The sequence below is a fragment of the Sceloporus occidentalis genome, unplaced genomic scaffold (genome assembly GCF_023333645.1).
Source record: "Sceloporus occidentalis isolate IW3139 unplaced genomic scaffold, rSceOcc1.0.p SCAF_326, whole genome shotgun sequence".
NCBI lineage: Eukaryota > Metazoa > Chordata > Lepidosauria > Squamata > Phrynosomatidae > Sceloporus > Sceloporus occidentalis.
The window spans coordinates 159,075-175,030 of NW_028317306.1; the positions used below are offsets into that span (position 1 = coordinate 159,075).

The following is a 15,956-nucleotide window of genomic DNA, read 5'->3' on the forward strand; positions in this document are numbered from 1 at the left end:
GGAGAGGCAGACCTCCTGGTACACGGCATCCTGCTGCTGCGCGGGCGCGACCTCTAGTGGCGAACTCGCATACTGCGGGAATTTATGAAGGGAGATTACGCCATCCACAAGATGGCCGCGAGTCACAGACACCGGAAGTGATGTCATGAGGGGCTGATGGGAGATTCTGACTTCCTCCGCGGTTCTCCATTTAAACCCCTCAGACCAGTTTCACCTTGCCTTCTGATGGTCGTCTATGCCTTGTGCTAGCACCCAGATAGCGTTTTCCTGCTTGATCCCTGTGTTTGACCTCGGCTTGCCTGACTTCGTCGTTATCCTGTATCCTGACCTCGGCTTGTTTATCATTTATCCTGATCTCCTTAATCCTGACCTCGGCTACGTATACCGGCTATCCTGTTCTCTGGAATCCTGACCTCGGCTTGTCTGAACTGTTCTGTCCAGGAGTCCTACCTGACCACGGTGTCTCCAAACTACTTGTACGTGACACTTAGTATGTATTTAGGGTTAAATATGTACTCTGACCAGATGCACATGTTCTCAAGACACAAATCCTGATTGAAGGATCTTTCTTGTTGTCTGTCACTTAAATTTTACCTTAAAACCCTCTTACGTCTAAAGGTTAATATTATTTCAGGCAACCTATGTTTTTGAGTTAACCTCAGTCAATTTACTTACTGAATGCTACAATTAAAATAGCCTCCGCAATACTGATTAGTGAGCTAACCACCCCACCAAAATAAACACACCGACATCAGGCTTCTAGATACAATTTACACCACAAATTAATATGAATGGGAAACAGATAAATAAATAACTTACCTACAACAATAAAGTAATTGTCCACATAACAACCCAACATATTATAAACCCACAAGTTACTCCCCATACATATATCAATCCAAACTCAACCAAACACAACCACCAGGACAGGAGCATACTGAGATGCTCCCCTATCCAACACCGACCAACTCAAAACCACCAAAAGCAAACATAAACCAATCAAAACTTCCACCCCCACCTTATTCTTACCTGCCCTGCCACAAACTCTACCCTTGACCTTTCAAGCTGGCTGGAAAGTTTAGGATATCCAAACCAACATTGGTCAGCAACACCCTATCCGAAAGGAAATAACCCTGGCACCATGTTCTCCAGCTCACAATGTCATACCACTACCCCTTATAACTGCTTCATGGAACTAGCTAAAAACTTATTTACCTTTCCCCTACACCTAGCAATTGCCTCCTGCTCCCTATTTTAACGGTGGAATTGACCATACCAATACAAATCTGTAGGAATATGCAAAACAATACACCAAATATACAAAATAAATATATAATTACAGGAGATTTTTATGACATGTCCTTAATTCATATGAAATTAAATTAAATTACTAATACATGCAGCAAACAAATTAATTTAGACCTCAACTTTAGAATTTAAATTCATAATAATCCATCAAAATCATTTTATCCAAAATACGTAAATAAAAAAATGATCACACATTTCTAAACCTACAATAATTAAGGCTGGTATTACTCATGCTGTAACTATTATTTGTAAATATAATTAACCAATATAACATAACACATCATATTGTGAATAAAAATCACTGTAGCGTCTGTGTAGCTAGACTAAAAATCCAAAATACATCATTATGATTGAGGTTTACCTGTATATTTCCATCTCTAAAAGAAACTATACCAATAAATGAAAAAATATTTTGTATTTCCATCATTACACATCAAAAACTGTCTACCAATTGGAGATAAGATATAACTTTTGTCAATACTTAACAAATGTACCCTAATTCTTTGTCACTCCTCCGGCTCCGGATGCCGCCGGGAGGAGGACTGGCCGCGGTTCTCGAACGCCGGCCGTTCAGGAAGGCGGGCGGTCCTCCGCCCACAGCACATGTGTTAGTAGCGGGAGGAGGGTTGGCCGCGGGTCCCGGGAAAGCATCTCCCCGGGCAGCGGACAACCCTCCGCCCGAGGTACACAACGATCCGGGGAATCAGTCCATTCCCCGGATCGTCGTCCTAGGAAGGGGAGAACCAGCTCTGGGAACAGCAGGAGCTTGAACACTTACCCGTCCTCCGGTCGTCGGTCCGCCTCTCGGGCACGCTGCGTGCTGCTGGGGAATTGATGGATGGCCGGGGGGCGTGGTTATTGTCCGGGAGGGGCTTGTGGAGTGGCGCCAGTTTTAAAAAGCTGGCTGTGCCTCTCACAGGCACCCTGTTGTGGTCTTTACAGTTTGTGAAATTCTGCCTTTGGCTTGCCTGACACTCATTTTGCTCTACGATTTGGTACCATCGCCTGTGACTTCTGTTTATTGACCCGGCTCGTCTGACTACCCGCTTAGTGAATCTGACCCCTGGCTCGTCTGACTACCCGCTCTGTGTATCTGACCTCTGGCTCGTCTGACTACCCGCTTAGTGAATCTGACCCCTGGCTCGTTTGAGGTCTCGTCTCGCTCTAACAGGAGCATTGTGTTCCTGTTACGTGCTGCGCCTTGCTGTTTCTGCTCAGACCCTATCTCCAGCTGGCGGGAGGTTGTCTACTGTTGGGATCATCTAAGTCCTGGACTGCTGTTGCCGGGAACTCCCCTCTCAGCAGCAGTAGTTTGGGCAGAAGAACTTCTGCGGTGAAGACCTCCCTTAGAGTCCAGCGTAATAGTGACAGGGTGCCTGTGAGAGGCACAGCCGGCTTTTTAAAACTGGCGCCACTCCACAAGCCCCTCCCGGACAATAACCAAAACCCAGCAGCATGCAGCGTGCCCGAGAGGCGGACCGACGACCGGAGGACGGGTAAGTGTTCAACCTCCGGGAACTGCTGTTCCCAGAGCTGGTTCTCCCCTTCCTAGGATGACGATCCGGGGAATGCACCGATTCCCCAGATCGTCGTGTACCTCGGGCGGAGGGTTGTCCGCTGCCTGGAGAGATGTTTTCCCGGGACCCGCAGCCAACCCTCCTCCCGCTACTAACACATGTGCCGCGGGCGGAAGGCCGCCCGCCGTCCCGAACGGCCGGCGTTCGAGAACCGCGGCCGGTCCTCCTCTAGGCAGCATCCGGAGCCGTAGGAGTGACATTCTTGCTTTCAATTGACGAGTGGTCTGCCCCACATATTGGACAGGGTACTTTAGACACATTATAAAATAAATAAAAAGCGTTATGACTTGCTGTTAATTTGTTGGAATGTGTATGGCTACAGTGCTTTTTTAGATCTCTTATTATACACTGTGATAAAACAGCAATTAAATTGTTATTACTTATCAAATATCAAACACTGGCAGACAGACTGGCGTAAACCACATTACATTTCCAAAGGATCCCTGCCCTAGGGAAAAACAATACACCAACTTACTGAGGTGTACCGTCACCTAACGATTAAGGAACTGTCCCCCCAAAATTCCACACAACCACCAACCACACAACACCAAAATAACAGAAAAAATGGGGAGGGGAGCTGTTAAAAACTTCAGCTGTCCTCAAGTAAAGAGAATACCACAAAGGGGGAGGTGTCATGGTTATATAATAGTCAACATGGACCACCCCTTTTTGTTCCCCCTTCCTTGCCTCCACTACCCTACATGGTTTCTTATGTAACCTTTGTTGCCTCATTAACCTCCACACTGCTTCTGTAACAACACCAACTTACACTCTCCCCCTTCACAGAATCAACTGTGCTACCCACTCCAGCATCTGCAACAAATACAGGCATCAGACCCTGCCAGCTCTACATACAAAAAATCTTCCAAATAATGGACGCCTCCCACTAAACAACCCATTCTAATAAGAAACTAAACTCTTCAAAGTATGAGCACAAAATCAAACACCCCATCAGAAGGCATAAATCAACAAAATACTACCCTGAAAAAAAACACCCTAATAAATTATGGCAATCTGGGTGTATCGGTAACAACTGGAATCGGTAGATTCCACATCGTCCTAGTTGTACCTCATTAAAAAACTTCTCCCATGCCACCTCCGGGAAGCAATTTCCAAGTCTTTAGTGACTAAATACACAATACTGTGAATAGGTTAATTTCTCTAGATGTCAACTAGTTATTTATTTAAGTAATATGTTGATTGTTTGTTCTCATCACAGGAGAGGATAGCAAAAGCTCATGGTTCTCAGTGTGGGTTCTGTACTCCGGGAATGGTTATGTCCATGTATACCCTACTCAGGAATCACCCAGAACCTAGCATGGGACAAATTATGGATGCCTTGTCTGGTATGTTCCACTAAAAGGAGAGTACAAGGATGTGTTACTCCTGTAGACAACAGGCATGAAGGGGGGAAGCTACAAAATGGTTGTATCTGCTTTTTAGTTGTTACAATTTCCAGCAAGTGGAGAGGGTCATAGTAGTTATAACAGGCTTTTTTAGGACTGTCATGTTTTCTGCTACTTGCCGTGCTGTACATTAGATTTGTTGTGTACTTAACAACTCTACGTCCTGAGTACAAACACACAGTATACATTATATAACAGCACGGCCACGATCCTGAACTTATGAGGAGGGGCAGCAAGTAGCAGCAGGCAGCAGAGGAATAAATAGGGCAACAAAGGACTCCTTGTGGCAATTCAAATAATGAGTGGGACAGTGAGCAATCAAAATGCAGCACTTGAACTCTGATTGAACCTTACTTTAAGCCTTGCCCAATGTGACTGACAATTCCCATATTGGCAAGTCTATTATATATATTAGATGTCCTAAATTTTGTAAAGGAAATGGGATTGTAAGATTAGTGCAGGAACCATTGATGGTGCATAGTTCTTGTAGGACTTGATGAACTGTCCTTGGTATTTGAGATTACAGTTTGGTAACACATTATTGTAGATATTTTCTCATTTTAAGGTAAAGTCACTTATGTATAACAACACAAAAAATGTGAGTGTAAGTAAGTAGAGGATGGGATGCCAGCTGGGTTGCCAAAGTTACTAATTATAATGTACTTTACCAAGTGCATTATTTAGTATAGATAAATACATTTTTTTATTATTATTATTAGGAAACCTCTGTCGGTGTACAGGATACAGGCCAATTTTGGATGGATATGAAACATTTTCAAAGGTAGGTAATTTCTTCCCTTTCTTCAAATAAAAGATATAGACATTAGTTCCTTGTTTCTCTTTTGTTTCACTTTCTCTTCCTCTTTCAAAGGACTGCTGTCGAAACAAGAGAACTGAAGTAAACATGCTTCCAGATGTTAAGGTACGTGCCTAATCCCTTTTGTATGGTTTTGAGTTGACCTGTTCATTCATATTCGAGAGAACATGAAAACGAACACGAAGACGGAGACACACAACATGAAGAATCTTCGTTACTTCGTTTTTCGTGTCACGCCCACCAATTTTTCAAAGAGGAGGAGGGACATTGATTGAGTGAGCTGACCTTCGCTTGCCTAATCAGCTCACTCTTGTGATATCATGCTGAGGGCTTGTAATAGAAAACAGCCTATATATAATAGCAGGGCTTGCAGAAGATCCATTCATTTTCGCTGTGACTGCTTCAGAGGATTACAGAGAGAGATTTTTACTAGTTAGTGTATTATAGTTAAACTTGAGTTAATAATACCATTTAGTGGCTTTAGTTAACACATTTTTAAATAACTTGAGCACTTTGGCAGATTGCACACAACAGCACAGTGCAGTTGTGCATAGTTTTTCAGCAGTAGCACTGAAGAGAAACTTCCTCTGACCTTTACCCCGACTGGGTACTCCCGCCAAACGTTGCTTCCTCCTGCCGGGATACCAACAATTAACCCCTTCAGCACCAGGCAGAACCAGCGGTGTAGATAGAAGGGGGGACGTCGCTGCACCGGAGCTGCATTGGCACTGTGGCTATCCGGAGCTTAGCTACACAGCGTGGCTATTGTCCTGAAAAGGACAATAATGGATCATAGCAGCCCACCCCAAGCATCAGGCAACACTCATGGACTCCTTTATTAAAACCAAATACAGAGCTATTTATACACAGGTAGAAAAGGGGCAAGACAAATATCACATGATCTAATTACCATGTCAGGAAGGAAGTAATTAGCTCAAATCCTGCAACACAATATCCGGTGGAAGGACATGATGACATGAGACATAAATAATTACATTAGTTGGGGACGTAGATGTGGAATGATGATAGACATATAATTAGCTTGAGACAGACAATGGCCAGGACACCGAGATAACAGGAGCTCACAGGATGAACAGCTACCTGTTATGTAATTGATAATTAGGTATGCAGCAGTGACACCTAGTCATACCTACAGGGGATCTTAAGACAAGGGCTAACACACACAATAACAGGGGAAACATCTCACACCTATACAATCAACAATGCAAAGACAATCAGCCTTCTTCCTACCACAGGATGTCCAGCTGACTTTACAGTGAGACTCTGAGTGCTAAAACATGGGGAAAACCAGCAGAAACTGAACCCCTGTATCCATACACAGAAGTCTCTACAAGGCCTGGGCCCATAGTCGATAGGGAGGAGGCTGGCTCTCAGGCCTCTCCAGGGGCCCCAGTGATGGAGGGTTCTGTCACACCCTGTACCCCTAGTTTTAAACACTACACTACACACACAACACAACATTTGAAATGGATCCTCCTTTTGGGACTAAGAAAAGGAGGGAGGGACAGGCTCCATCTACCACCTCCACCACCAGTTCTTCTACGATGCAGCCTTTGCTTCAGTCTAGTCGGACAAGTAGGCCAAGCTCTCGGTTATCGTTTGGGGAACCATTGCTTGAAGGATATATGTCATCAAGTAAAGGAAAGGCACCAACAGCAGGCAGTAGTAGTGCTGCTAGGCCCATCAGGTCTATGTTTTTTTACACAAAGCAGCAAGACTAAGAGTGGTGTTCCCAAACCAAAGCAATCTCGTTCTTTCACAGGGAGGCTTTTTGTAGAAAGAAATCAGCCTACCAAGACCACCACCTCTACCACCGCTAGTGCTGCGCTTGCTGTTCCCACCGGTAACGTCATGCCTTTTCCTCCTAGCACCACCTCTAGCAAAGTCCTTACACTATTTTTGTAAAGACAGTTGGAGAGAGGGCTACACATAGTGGAACTCCACCTAGCAAGATACCAGAGGAGTATGAGACTGAGAGACCAAGTGCAGAGTTAGGCTCTGTTCTTCCTGCTCACACTACTACTAGTCATGATATCAGTCTTAGCTCCAGCCTAGCAGGAATTCCATTTGATCTGGCTAATTAAGAACTTGACTATGAGCCATTGGAAGTAGAGTAGATGAGTTGTCAGGAATCAGATTCCTCAGGGAGCAGTGTACGAATTACTAGTGCACAATTTTCCCCTGAGCCTCCACCTTCTCCGCTACTATCATCATCACCACCACCAACAGCAAAACCTACCAAATCTGGTAGAATTCAATAAATTAGCAGTCCCACTATGGCCAGTACTCCTGTTTGCACTTGCACAGTTACCAGTGCCACCACCAGTACTGTAACTGTGCCAATAAGAAGAACAACCACCAGTAGCAGTGTAGAGAGCCTAGAGACGGAGAGTGAGGTTAATGTGCCATCTTCCAGTGTTTGCAGTGCACAGTCCAAGGCTCTCGGCGCCCCAATTTGGGAGCACTATGAAAGTGTAGAAGAAGGGCACTATGGAAAGTGCACACATTGTGGGAAGCTAATCAACAGAGGGAAAGTGTCCGGACATTTCACAAGTCCTCTGATAAAGCATCACCTCAGCACTCAACATAATGCTGTGTTATTGGGGGAAAAAAAACATAGCTAGTGTGAAAAAATAAAGTAGTCTTCATGTGTGTGAAAAATAAAGTAGTCTTCGTTTTGGTTACTGAGTCTCGGCTAGTGACTGAGAAACCGGGGAAAGAGTGTGTTGTCCCAGGCTAAAGGAGGACAAGTCAGCGGAGGTAGTCGGTCGGACTATCCAACTCCGTGACAGTGGTCATGGTACTACTACATCAACTAGTATCATATACAGAGAATGGAAAAACTACAGCTGTTTCAGAGCCAATAGCAGCTACAGCTAGTGCTGACAGCCCTGGAAGAATTTGGGTCATTCCACTCCAGGAGGTCAATGTCTAAACAGCAGGCCAATCAAATAACCCGACTTATTGGGCAGTTCATTTGTTGGAGGTGCATCCTTCTCCATGATTGAAGGTGAGCCTTTCAAACAATTGATGGTGGCTCCACAATACACAGTTCCCTCACAGTTCTTTGTTTCAGCAGTTTCAAGGCTGCTGGTCAGTGTGTACATTTCACAACAGATTCCTTGACAGCACACTGGTGGCAGCCTGGTGTGTCTAAGGAAGATGCTGCAGCAGGCTATTCTCCATGCAGAAGTGATGGATGAAAAGCAAACTTCTGAAAATATTCTGCATGGAATAAGGAATATGTTTTCGCTTTGGGTAGGAGCAGAGACACCAATGTTGAAGTGGGGTTTGTAGTAACTGACGTATAGTGCAAACATGGTGAAAGAGCTGCAATATAGTCACATTCATGGTGTGCACTGTGCAGCGCACATTATCCATCTTATAGTCAAGGCAGCAATGTCAGAAGGAAGTTATTTAGCAGCACTAGTTCTCAGTAGCTACCAAGAGCAATTGATCCGAGGGGACTGGCAGAGGAAAAGGGGAATGCTGTCCGAGGAGGGAGACGTGCAGGAGGAGGAAGAGATGATGTTGTCTGCTACTCCTAGCAGCAGCATCAGCAGCAGCAGCAGTGCCACAAGCAGCACAACACAGCTGAGTGGAGGAGCTGCGTTTTGGGAAGAATCACTTGAGAGTATAGTCAGATCCCCTGACAGAGCTAGCAGCAGAAAGGAGAGTAGTGCTGCTGAAATGGTCAAACTTTACTTCTGTGAAGTTCCTTCTGCTCCTTATGTTGACCCTCTTAGCTAGTGGGATGAAAAGAATAGGGTGTGGCCTGCACCCTCATGGGTTTGCGCAGCAGCTGCTATCATGTCCGCCAACCACTATTCAAAGTGAGCTTGTGTTTTCTATGACTAGACTAGAGTCCACAGCACTCACGCATGGCACCTCATCTAATGGAGTAGATTGTTTTTCTTAAATTCAATCTGCCCAAGTAGAGGTACCCATCTCTTAGCATGGAAAGTTAATTTTCCCAAATGGTACAGGTATCTTCTCCCCCCCTGTCTGCATCTGTTTGTGGTGTGGCAACGCCTGCTACCTCTGTCAGAGCAGCCAGCTTATGCTAGGGCCTAGTGTTTCAGCTTTGGAAGTCCACTCCCAAACATCAAGGACTGACAGTGTTTGGACACTTTGCCCTGGGGGTGAAACAGGTGATTGAGTTGTCAATTACCCATACTCATTCACCTTTTCTGTTTTCAATGCTGATTCTGCTGGTGTTGGTGCCAGTGTATTTTGCCTGCTAGTTCCCTTCCTGGCTAAAATGTCATGCCCAAAATGGTAAAGGTAGTTTCTACCCCTGGCTGCGTCTGTTTGAAGTGTGGCAATGCCTGCTACCTCTACTGGAGTAGCCAGTTTACGCTAGGGCCTAGTGTTTCAGCTTTGGAAGTCCGCTGCCAAACATCAAGGACTGGATACTTTGCCCTGGGGATGAAACAGGTGAGCAGTTCGCCTATTGCCCACTTATTCACCTTTTCCATTTTTCTTTGCAAATCTTGTTTTTTCCTCCTGGTTCACATCACAACCAGTCAAACATAACAGGCACATACACAAACAATTCACAAGGATCTTCCCTGTTATTTCCTCACTAGTCTACTCTTAACCCTCTAAGTCTAAGCTTATTTTGTAGATTTAACCCACTTTCTTCCCCCACATACCTGCCAACAGTCCTGAATTTTCTGGGACAGTCCTGTTTCCCCCCCAGTCCAGACCCTTCAAATTCAGGTTGTAGGTAAGTTGCAAATGTTAGTGATTTCAGGCCAGGTTGCTCAGAGCAGCTGTCTCAGACTAAGGCTCAGCAACAGACAACCACTCTGAACAACTTGGCCTTGAAGGAACTGTGATTTTAGGGAAACCTTGGATCAACTTGGCCTTTAGAGACCAATGGCTTCGGCACCAGGAGTTAAAGGTCCCCACTCTATTGTGGAAAAAAAACCCTTCGTATTCCATGAATATTCGCCAATATTCGGATATTAAAGGTCTGTAACAGCTGCCCTTTATTGGTTGATGCCAGAGGAGCTCCCTGCCTGAGACCAATAGAGTCGCTCTTATGGACCTTTAACTCCTGACGCCGAAGCCATTGGTCTCCCCAGGTCAAGTTTCAGTGCCAGGAGTTAAAGGTCCATAAGACCGACTTTATTGGTCGCTGGCAGGGGCCTCCTCTGGCATCAACCAATGATGGGTTGATGGGTTGATTTGGATGAACTAGGGGACTGGGCAAATAAGATTCAATATAGATAAGTGTAAGGTAATGCATAGGGCATTGGGAAAAGCAGAAAATGAGAAGGACTTAGGTATAATTGTAGACCATAGACTTAGCAACAAAGTGCATTTCCAGTCAGTGGTTGCGAAAGCCAGTAAGGTATTGGCATGCATAAAGTGGAGTATTAAATCAAAAAATGAAAATATAATTTGCTTTATAAAGCAATGGTGAGGCCTCACCTTGAATATGCAGTACAATTTTGGGCACCACTTTCTGAATATTCGCCCATTCCCGGGTTAATTTTGGGTGAATATTCGTGTACGTTCTTTGAGTGCATTTGTTTTGCCAGTTTTCTAGCAGGGGTCAGGGGTTAATATGAGGTTAACGCAGCAACAGTTAGCAGGAGCCTTCTCACCAGGATATTAAAGGTCTGTAACAGCTGCCCTTTATTGGTTAATGCCAGAGGAGCTCCCTGCCTGAGACCAATAGAGTCGCTCTTATGGACCTTTAACTCCTGATGCCGAAGCCATTGGTCTCCCCAGGTCAAGTTTCAGTGCCAGGAGTTAAAGGTCCATAAGACCGACTTTATTGGTCGCTAGCAGGGGCCTCCTCTGGCATCAACCAATGATGGGTTGGTTCGTTCAACCTGTCCCGATGATTTTGGGTGATACGTTATAGGAAATTTCCAATCAATTGCTAGTTTCCTAATGAGTTTCTGTGTTGTTCTCTTGTTATTGTTTATTATAAAAGCGCATCCATACCTTGGTATGATCTCTTCGCATAATATAGAGACCACTACCTTAGCATTTTCCTAGCTTGTAGGAAATGCTTCAACTCATTCATTGGTCTAGAATTACCTATTAATATCGTAAATTGCCTTTGGCTCTTGGGATATGTGTAAAATCAATTTGCAAAGATTGCATAGGATATGAAGGGGGCACCAAATGCTCATGAATAGCATGTGATACATGTGAATAGCATGTGATACATAAAAATAGTGCTGCAATTGTTGCAAAGCTAGTTTCATTTCTGTATGTCCTACACTTTGAAAATAGGTGCAGCCGCTTGAGGTAAACCCATTTTCCCTTCTTATTTGTCCACAAACTCATAGGGGCTTGTGACAGATTTTAGGATTGGCAAAAAATAATATCATCAGGGTCAGCATAAGTTTCTAAAAGCAAGAAATCAGGTTCAGGAATTTGAGGCAACATAAGCATTGATAAAGTCAAATCTTGAGACATTTTAAGATAATATTCAGGGAAAGGTGTGCCTTCAACAGCAGCTTCTCGTGCCATTTCATCAGCAAAAGTATTACCTTGTGCAATGTCTGAATCAGTAGTAGCGCGTCCTTACATTTGAGAACTGCAATTTCAGAGGGAAGCATTAACGCACTTAGCAAATTTGTTATTAGATGCTTGTATCAAAGCCTGGGTAGATACAAAGGGCAGTGAAAATGAAATAAGAACTTTATCATGTAATTGGACTACTGTGAATCCAATAGACTCCATCAGATAGTTTAGAACAGTAGCAACAAAAACAATGTCACCATGGTCAGTGGCATGCCCCCCAACTATCCCGTCTATCCTTACCTCTGTCCCGCTTTGCCACGGCCATAGAAAGGGTGAGGAAAGAGAGAGAATCTATTTGTCTATTTAGATTTTGCAAAAGCATTTGACACTGTTCCACACTAGCGGTTATTGTTTAAGCTGGGAGAAATCGATCTTGGAGAAAATGCCTGTGTTTGGATTAGAAATTGGCTTAGTGACAAGGTGCAGAGAGTTGTTGTTAATGGTAAATTCTCAAGCTGGACATCTGTGTTAAGAGGGGTGCCTCAGGGTTCTGTCTTGGGTCCAGTTCTCTTTAACTTATTTATTAATGATCTTGAAATAGATATTGGAAGTCACTTGTCTGTTTGCTGATGACAGAAAATTAGGTAAGGTTATAAAGTCTGACCAGAATGATTTGGATAAACTGGGGGACTGGGCAAATAAGATTCAATATAGATAAGTGTAAGGTAATGCATAGGGCATTGGGAAAAGCAGAAAATGAGAAGGACTTAGGTATAATTGTAGACCATAGACTTAGCAACAAAGTGCATTTCCAGTCAGTGGTTGCGAAAGCCAGTAAGGTATTGGCATGCATAAAGTGGAGTATTAAATCAAAAAATGAAAATATAATTTGCTTTATAAAGCAATGGTGAGGCCTCACCTTGAATATGCAGTACAATTTTGGGCACCACTTTCTAAGAAGGATGTTATAGAGCTGGAGAAAGTGTAGAGGCGGGCTACAAAGTTCATTAGAGCAATGGAGAATTTTAGTTATGAAGAAAGACTAGAAAAATTTTCACTTGAAAAGAGATGTCTAAGAGGGGATCTGATTACATTTGACTTGAGGAAAGGAGTGTCACGGCTAGAAGACCAGGAGCTTGGTATCATCCACCGGGGTTCTGGAGCAGATCAGGACACTAGCTAAGGAAACAGGGTGGATTAAGATACTGAAGACGTAGTCATTACACGGAGCCAAGGTCAGGGATAGGCGAGAACAGTATAGTCGAATAGAAAGCCGAATCAAACTCAGGAGACAGACAGGAACGTCAATACAAGCCACGGTCAGAGCCAAAATCATAGGAGTTTATTCGTACACAGCCAAATGCACAAGGCAGTTAAAAGACTGACACACATAAATACAGGACTAACCTTTATGATAACAATTGGAGATTTAGTCACATCTTATGGCCATAGTATGCTTAGCCCACCACTATGCCAAAGTACTCCAATATTCGGTGGGTCCTAGCACTAAACCCTGCCTACTGAATTACTAAGAAGCTGAAACTAAACATTGAATCTAAACACAGAACCGAGAAGGACAAACCTTTAGACTGCTGACTGAGACAAACATAACAAACGGGTGGGGCACACAACAGAAGCTGAAGCTAAGAGGAGGACTGAAAGTGTGAATTAGTGAGTGACTGTAAAATTATTAGTATGTATCATAGGTGTAATTGATTTGTAGAAAGGCAACAATGGCACAAGCAGAGTGTTTGAGCCTTGGGGACCAAGATGGCACAGGCAGGGTGTTTATGGGACAAAGATGGCATAGGCCGGGCTGTTTGGGGACAAAGTTGACTAATGCTGGGCTGTTTGGGGACAAAGATGGCAAGTCCTATGTGTGTAATTTGGGTGCTGGTCAGGTTCTATGTGGGCAGTGTGGATGCCAGGGGTGGCTTTGGGGTGTGCTACCTGTGATTTATGCCTGCAATTTACATTTTTTTTCTATATCTTTAATGCTGAGTTTTTCTGTGAATTCCAATTGATTTATGCCTGGGTTTGTGTGTTATTGTGTTGACCAATATCTGCTATGCTATGTGTCCATACACTATTTATGTATACCTGCAAATACAGGGTTTGTATATCTTATTAAGTTATCAAAACCTGCAATGCTGTTTCCATGTGTTGTTTATTTGATCTATACCCTCAGTGCTGAGTTTACATGTGATTTCCAGATGATCTATACCTGCAATGCGGGGTTTGTGTGTTCTGTTGATCTATACCTGCAATGCTGGGTTTGTGCGCTCTGTTGATCTATACCTGATATGCTATGTTTCCATACATTATTATTGTATACCTGCAAATACATGGGTTTTGTGTGTTAATGTGTTGATCTTTACCTGCTATGCTATGTTTCCATACATTATTTATGTTTACCTGCAAATACAGGGTTTGTATATCTTATTCAGTTGATCTATACATGCAAGCTCTGTTTCATGTGTTGTTTATTTGAGCTATACCTGAACGACAGGGAGTAAGTAAAAGAGAGGTATAGCTTAGTCAATGAGGGGACACTGGGATGATTACGGGGGAGAGGACCTCTCAATGTCACGGTAGGGTCAGAAGGAGGAAACACTGTGTGACGGACCGACCAGGGACCTCAGGTTGTCCCTCTCTGCCAAAAGCAACTTCTCCCTTCAGGACAATAATTCCCCGCAATCCGTAGGCAATATCCCCAAGCAAAGTAAAGGGATATCGCTATCCAGTACCCAAATAACCAGGCAAGACTAGTCTTTAGGTACAACAAGAGGAGAACTGATTTATTTTAGACACAGACGGCTGGATATATCCATCAAAACGCACATTAATATAAAAGAAGATATTGGGATACAAACCACCCCCTTAATCTGCATCCCAGAGACAACAGGGGCAATAAAGGCATTAACAATACAAAAGGATACAGACACCACTAAAATAAGGAAAACACATTGTCTTGATTAGATTAGTGTGCTGTGTGTATACGGTTAGGAAATAAAACAATAATAAAATACATTTTTATTAATAACACACAAAAGGATAACATGGCACTCTTTACCAGGGCCCATAGTCTGTAGTAAGGAGGCTGGCACTCAGTCCCCTCCAGGAGCCCATGGCACGGAGGCTCCCATGACACACTGCACTGACTCTCACAGTCTTCCCCTAATCTGCAGTTAGTGTGGCAAATATATTTTTTGTGCGGCAGCGGCAGTGGCGACTCTAGAAACAATATATAGGGGGGGCACACAAGATACCACAGTCAAACTGGGGGGGCATTAATAATTTCCACCATTAAATCATACCACTGAAAAAACACACACACACATATATATATATATATTGCCAAAAGTAATGTGCTATGGAATGATACTTTTGTTATTGGACAATACAATACTTGATCATTCAGCATGGGAAGCCTGAAGCCACCATTTAGTACGACTAATCCTTGAAATCCTTTAAACAACACAATACCTTAACTTTTCCACTAAATGATTTCAGGGCCTAATATTAGTCCCTGCTGCCGATATATATATATATATATATATATATATATATATATATATATATATATATATATATATATATATATATATATATTAGACCCTGCTGCCGATAGCAGGCATAGATCAACACATTAACACACAAACCCATCTTTGCATGTATAGATCAATTGAAATTCACTTGTGATCTCAACACTGAAGGTATATATCAAATAAACAGAATCAGACATACAAATCCTGTATTTGCAGGTATACAATAATATATGAAATGTAGCATTGCAGGTATAGATCAAATCAATACATGGAAACAGCATTGCAGGTATTAATCAACTGAACAAGACATACAAACCCTGTATTTGCAGGTATACATAAATAATGTATGGAAACATAGTATAGCAGATATGGATCTACAGAAGAACACACAAACCAAGCTTTGCAGGTACAGATCAATTGGAATTCACATAAAAACACGGCATTAAAGGTATATTTAAAACCCCTAAATTACAGGCATAGATCACAGGTTGCACCCCAACCACGCTGCCCGCATAGAACCTGGCCAGCACCCAGATAACACACATAAGATTTGCTATCTTTTTCCCCATATACACCCTGCCTGTGCCATCCTGTTCCCCAAGGCTCAAACATCCTGCTAGTGCCATCTTTGCCCTTCCACAATTATACATCTATGATACACAAACACATTAACTCATGCTCTCCCTCATTCAGACAAATTATCCACATATTAACTCATGCTCTCCCTCATTCAGACAAATCATCCACATATTAACTCATGCTCTCCCTCATTCAGACAAATCATCCACAT

At 43.2% G+C, this 15,956-nt stretch overlaps 1 protein-coding gene across 1 annotated transcript in view; it reads left to right on the forward strand.

Moving 5' to 3' along the window:
- Nucleotides 1-1,832: 1,832 nt before the first annotated feature.
- LOC149274541 (aldehyde oxidase 2-like) overlaps nucleotides 1,833-15,956 on the forward strand; it is a 157,138-nt gene continuing 143,014 nt past the window's right edge. The window contains exons 1-4 of the mRNA XM_089505361.1: nucleotides 1,833-1,991; nucleotides 2,480-2,804; nucleotides 7,437-7,525; nucleotides 9,447-9,566. Coding sequence (XP_089361487.1) covers nucleotides 1,833-1,991; nucleotides 2,480-2,804; nucleotides 7,437-7,525; nucleotides 9,447-9,566 — 693 coding nt within the window. The remainder of the gene's footprint in view (nucleotides 1,992-2,479; nucleotides 2,805-7,436; nucleotides 7,526-9,446; nucleotides 9,567-15,956) is intronic.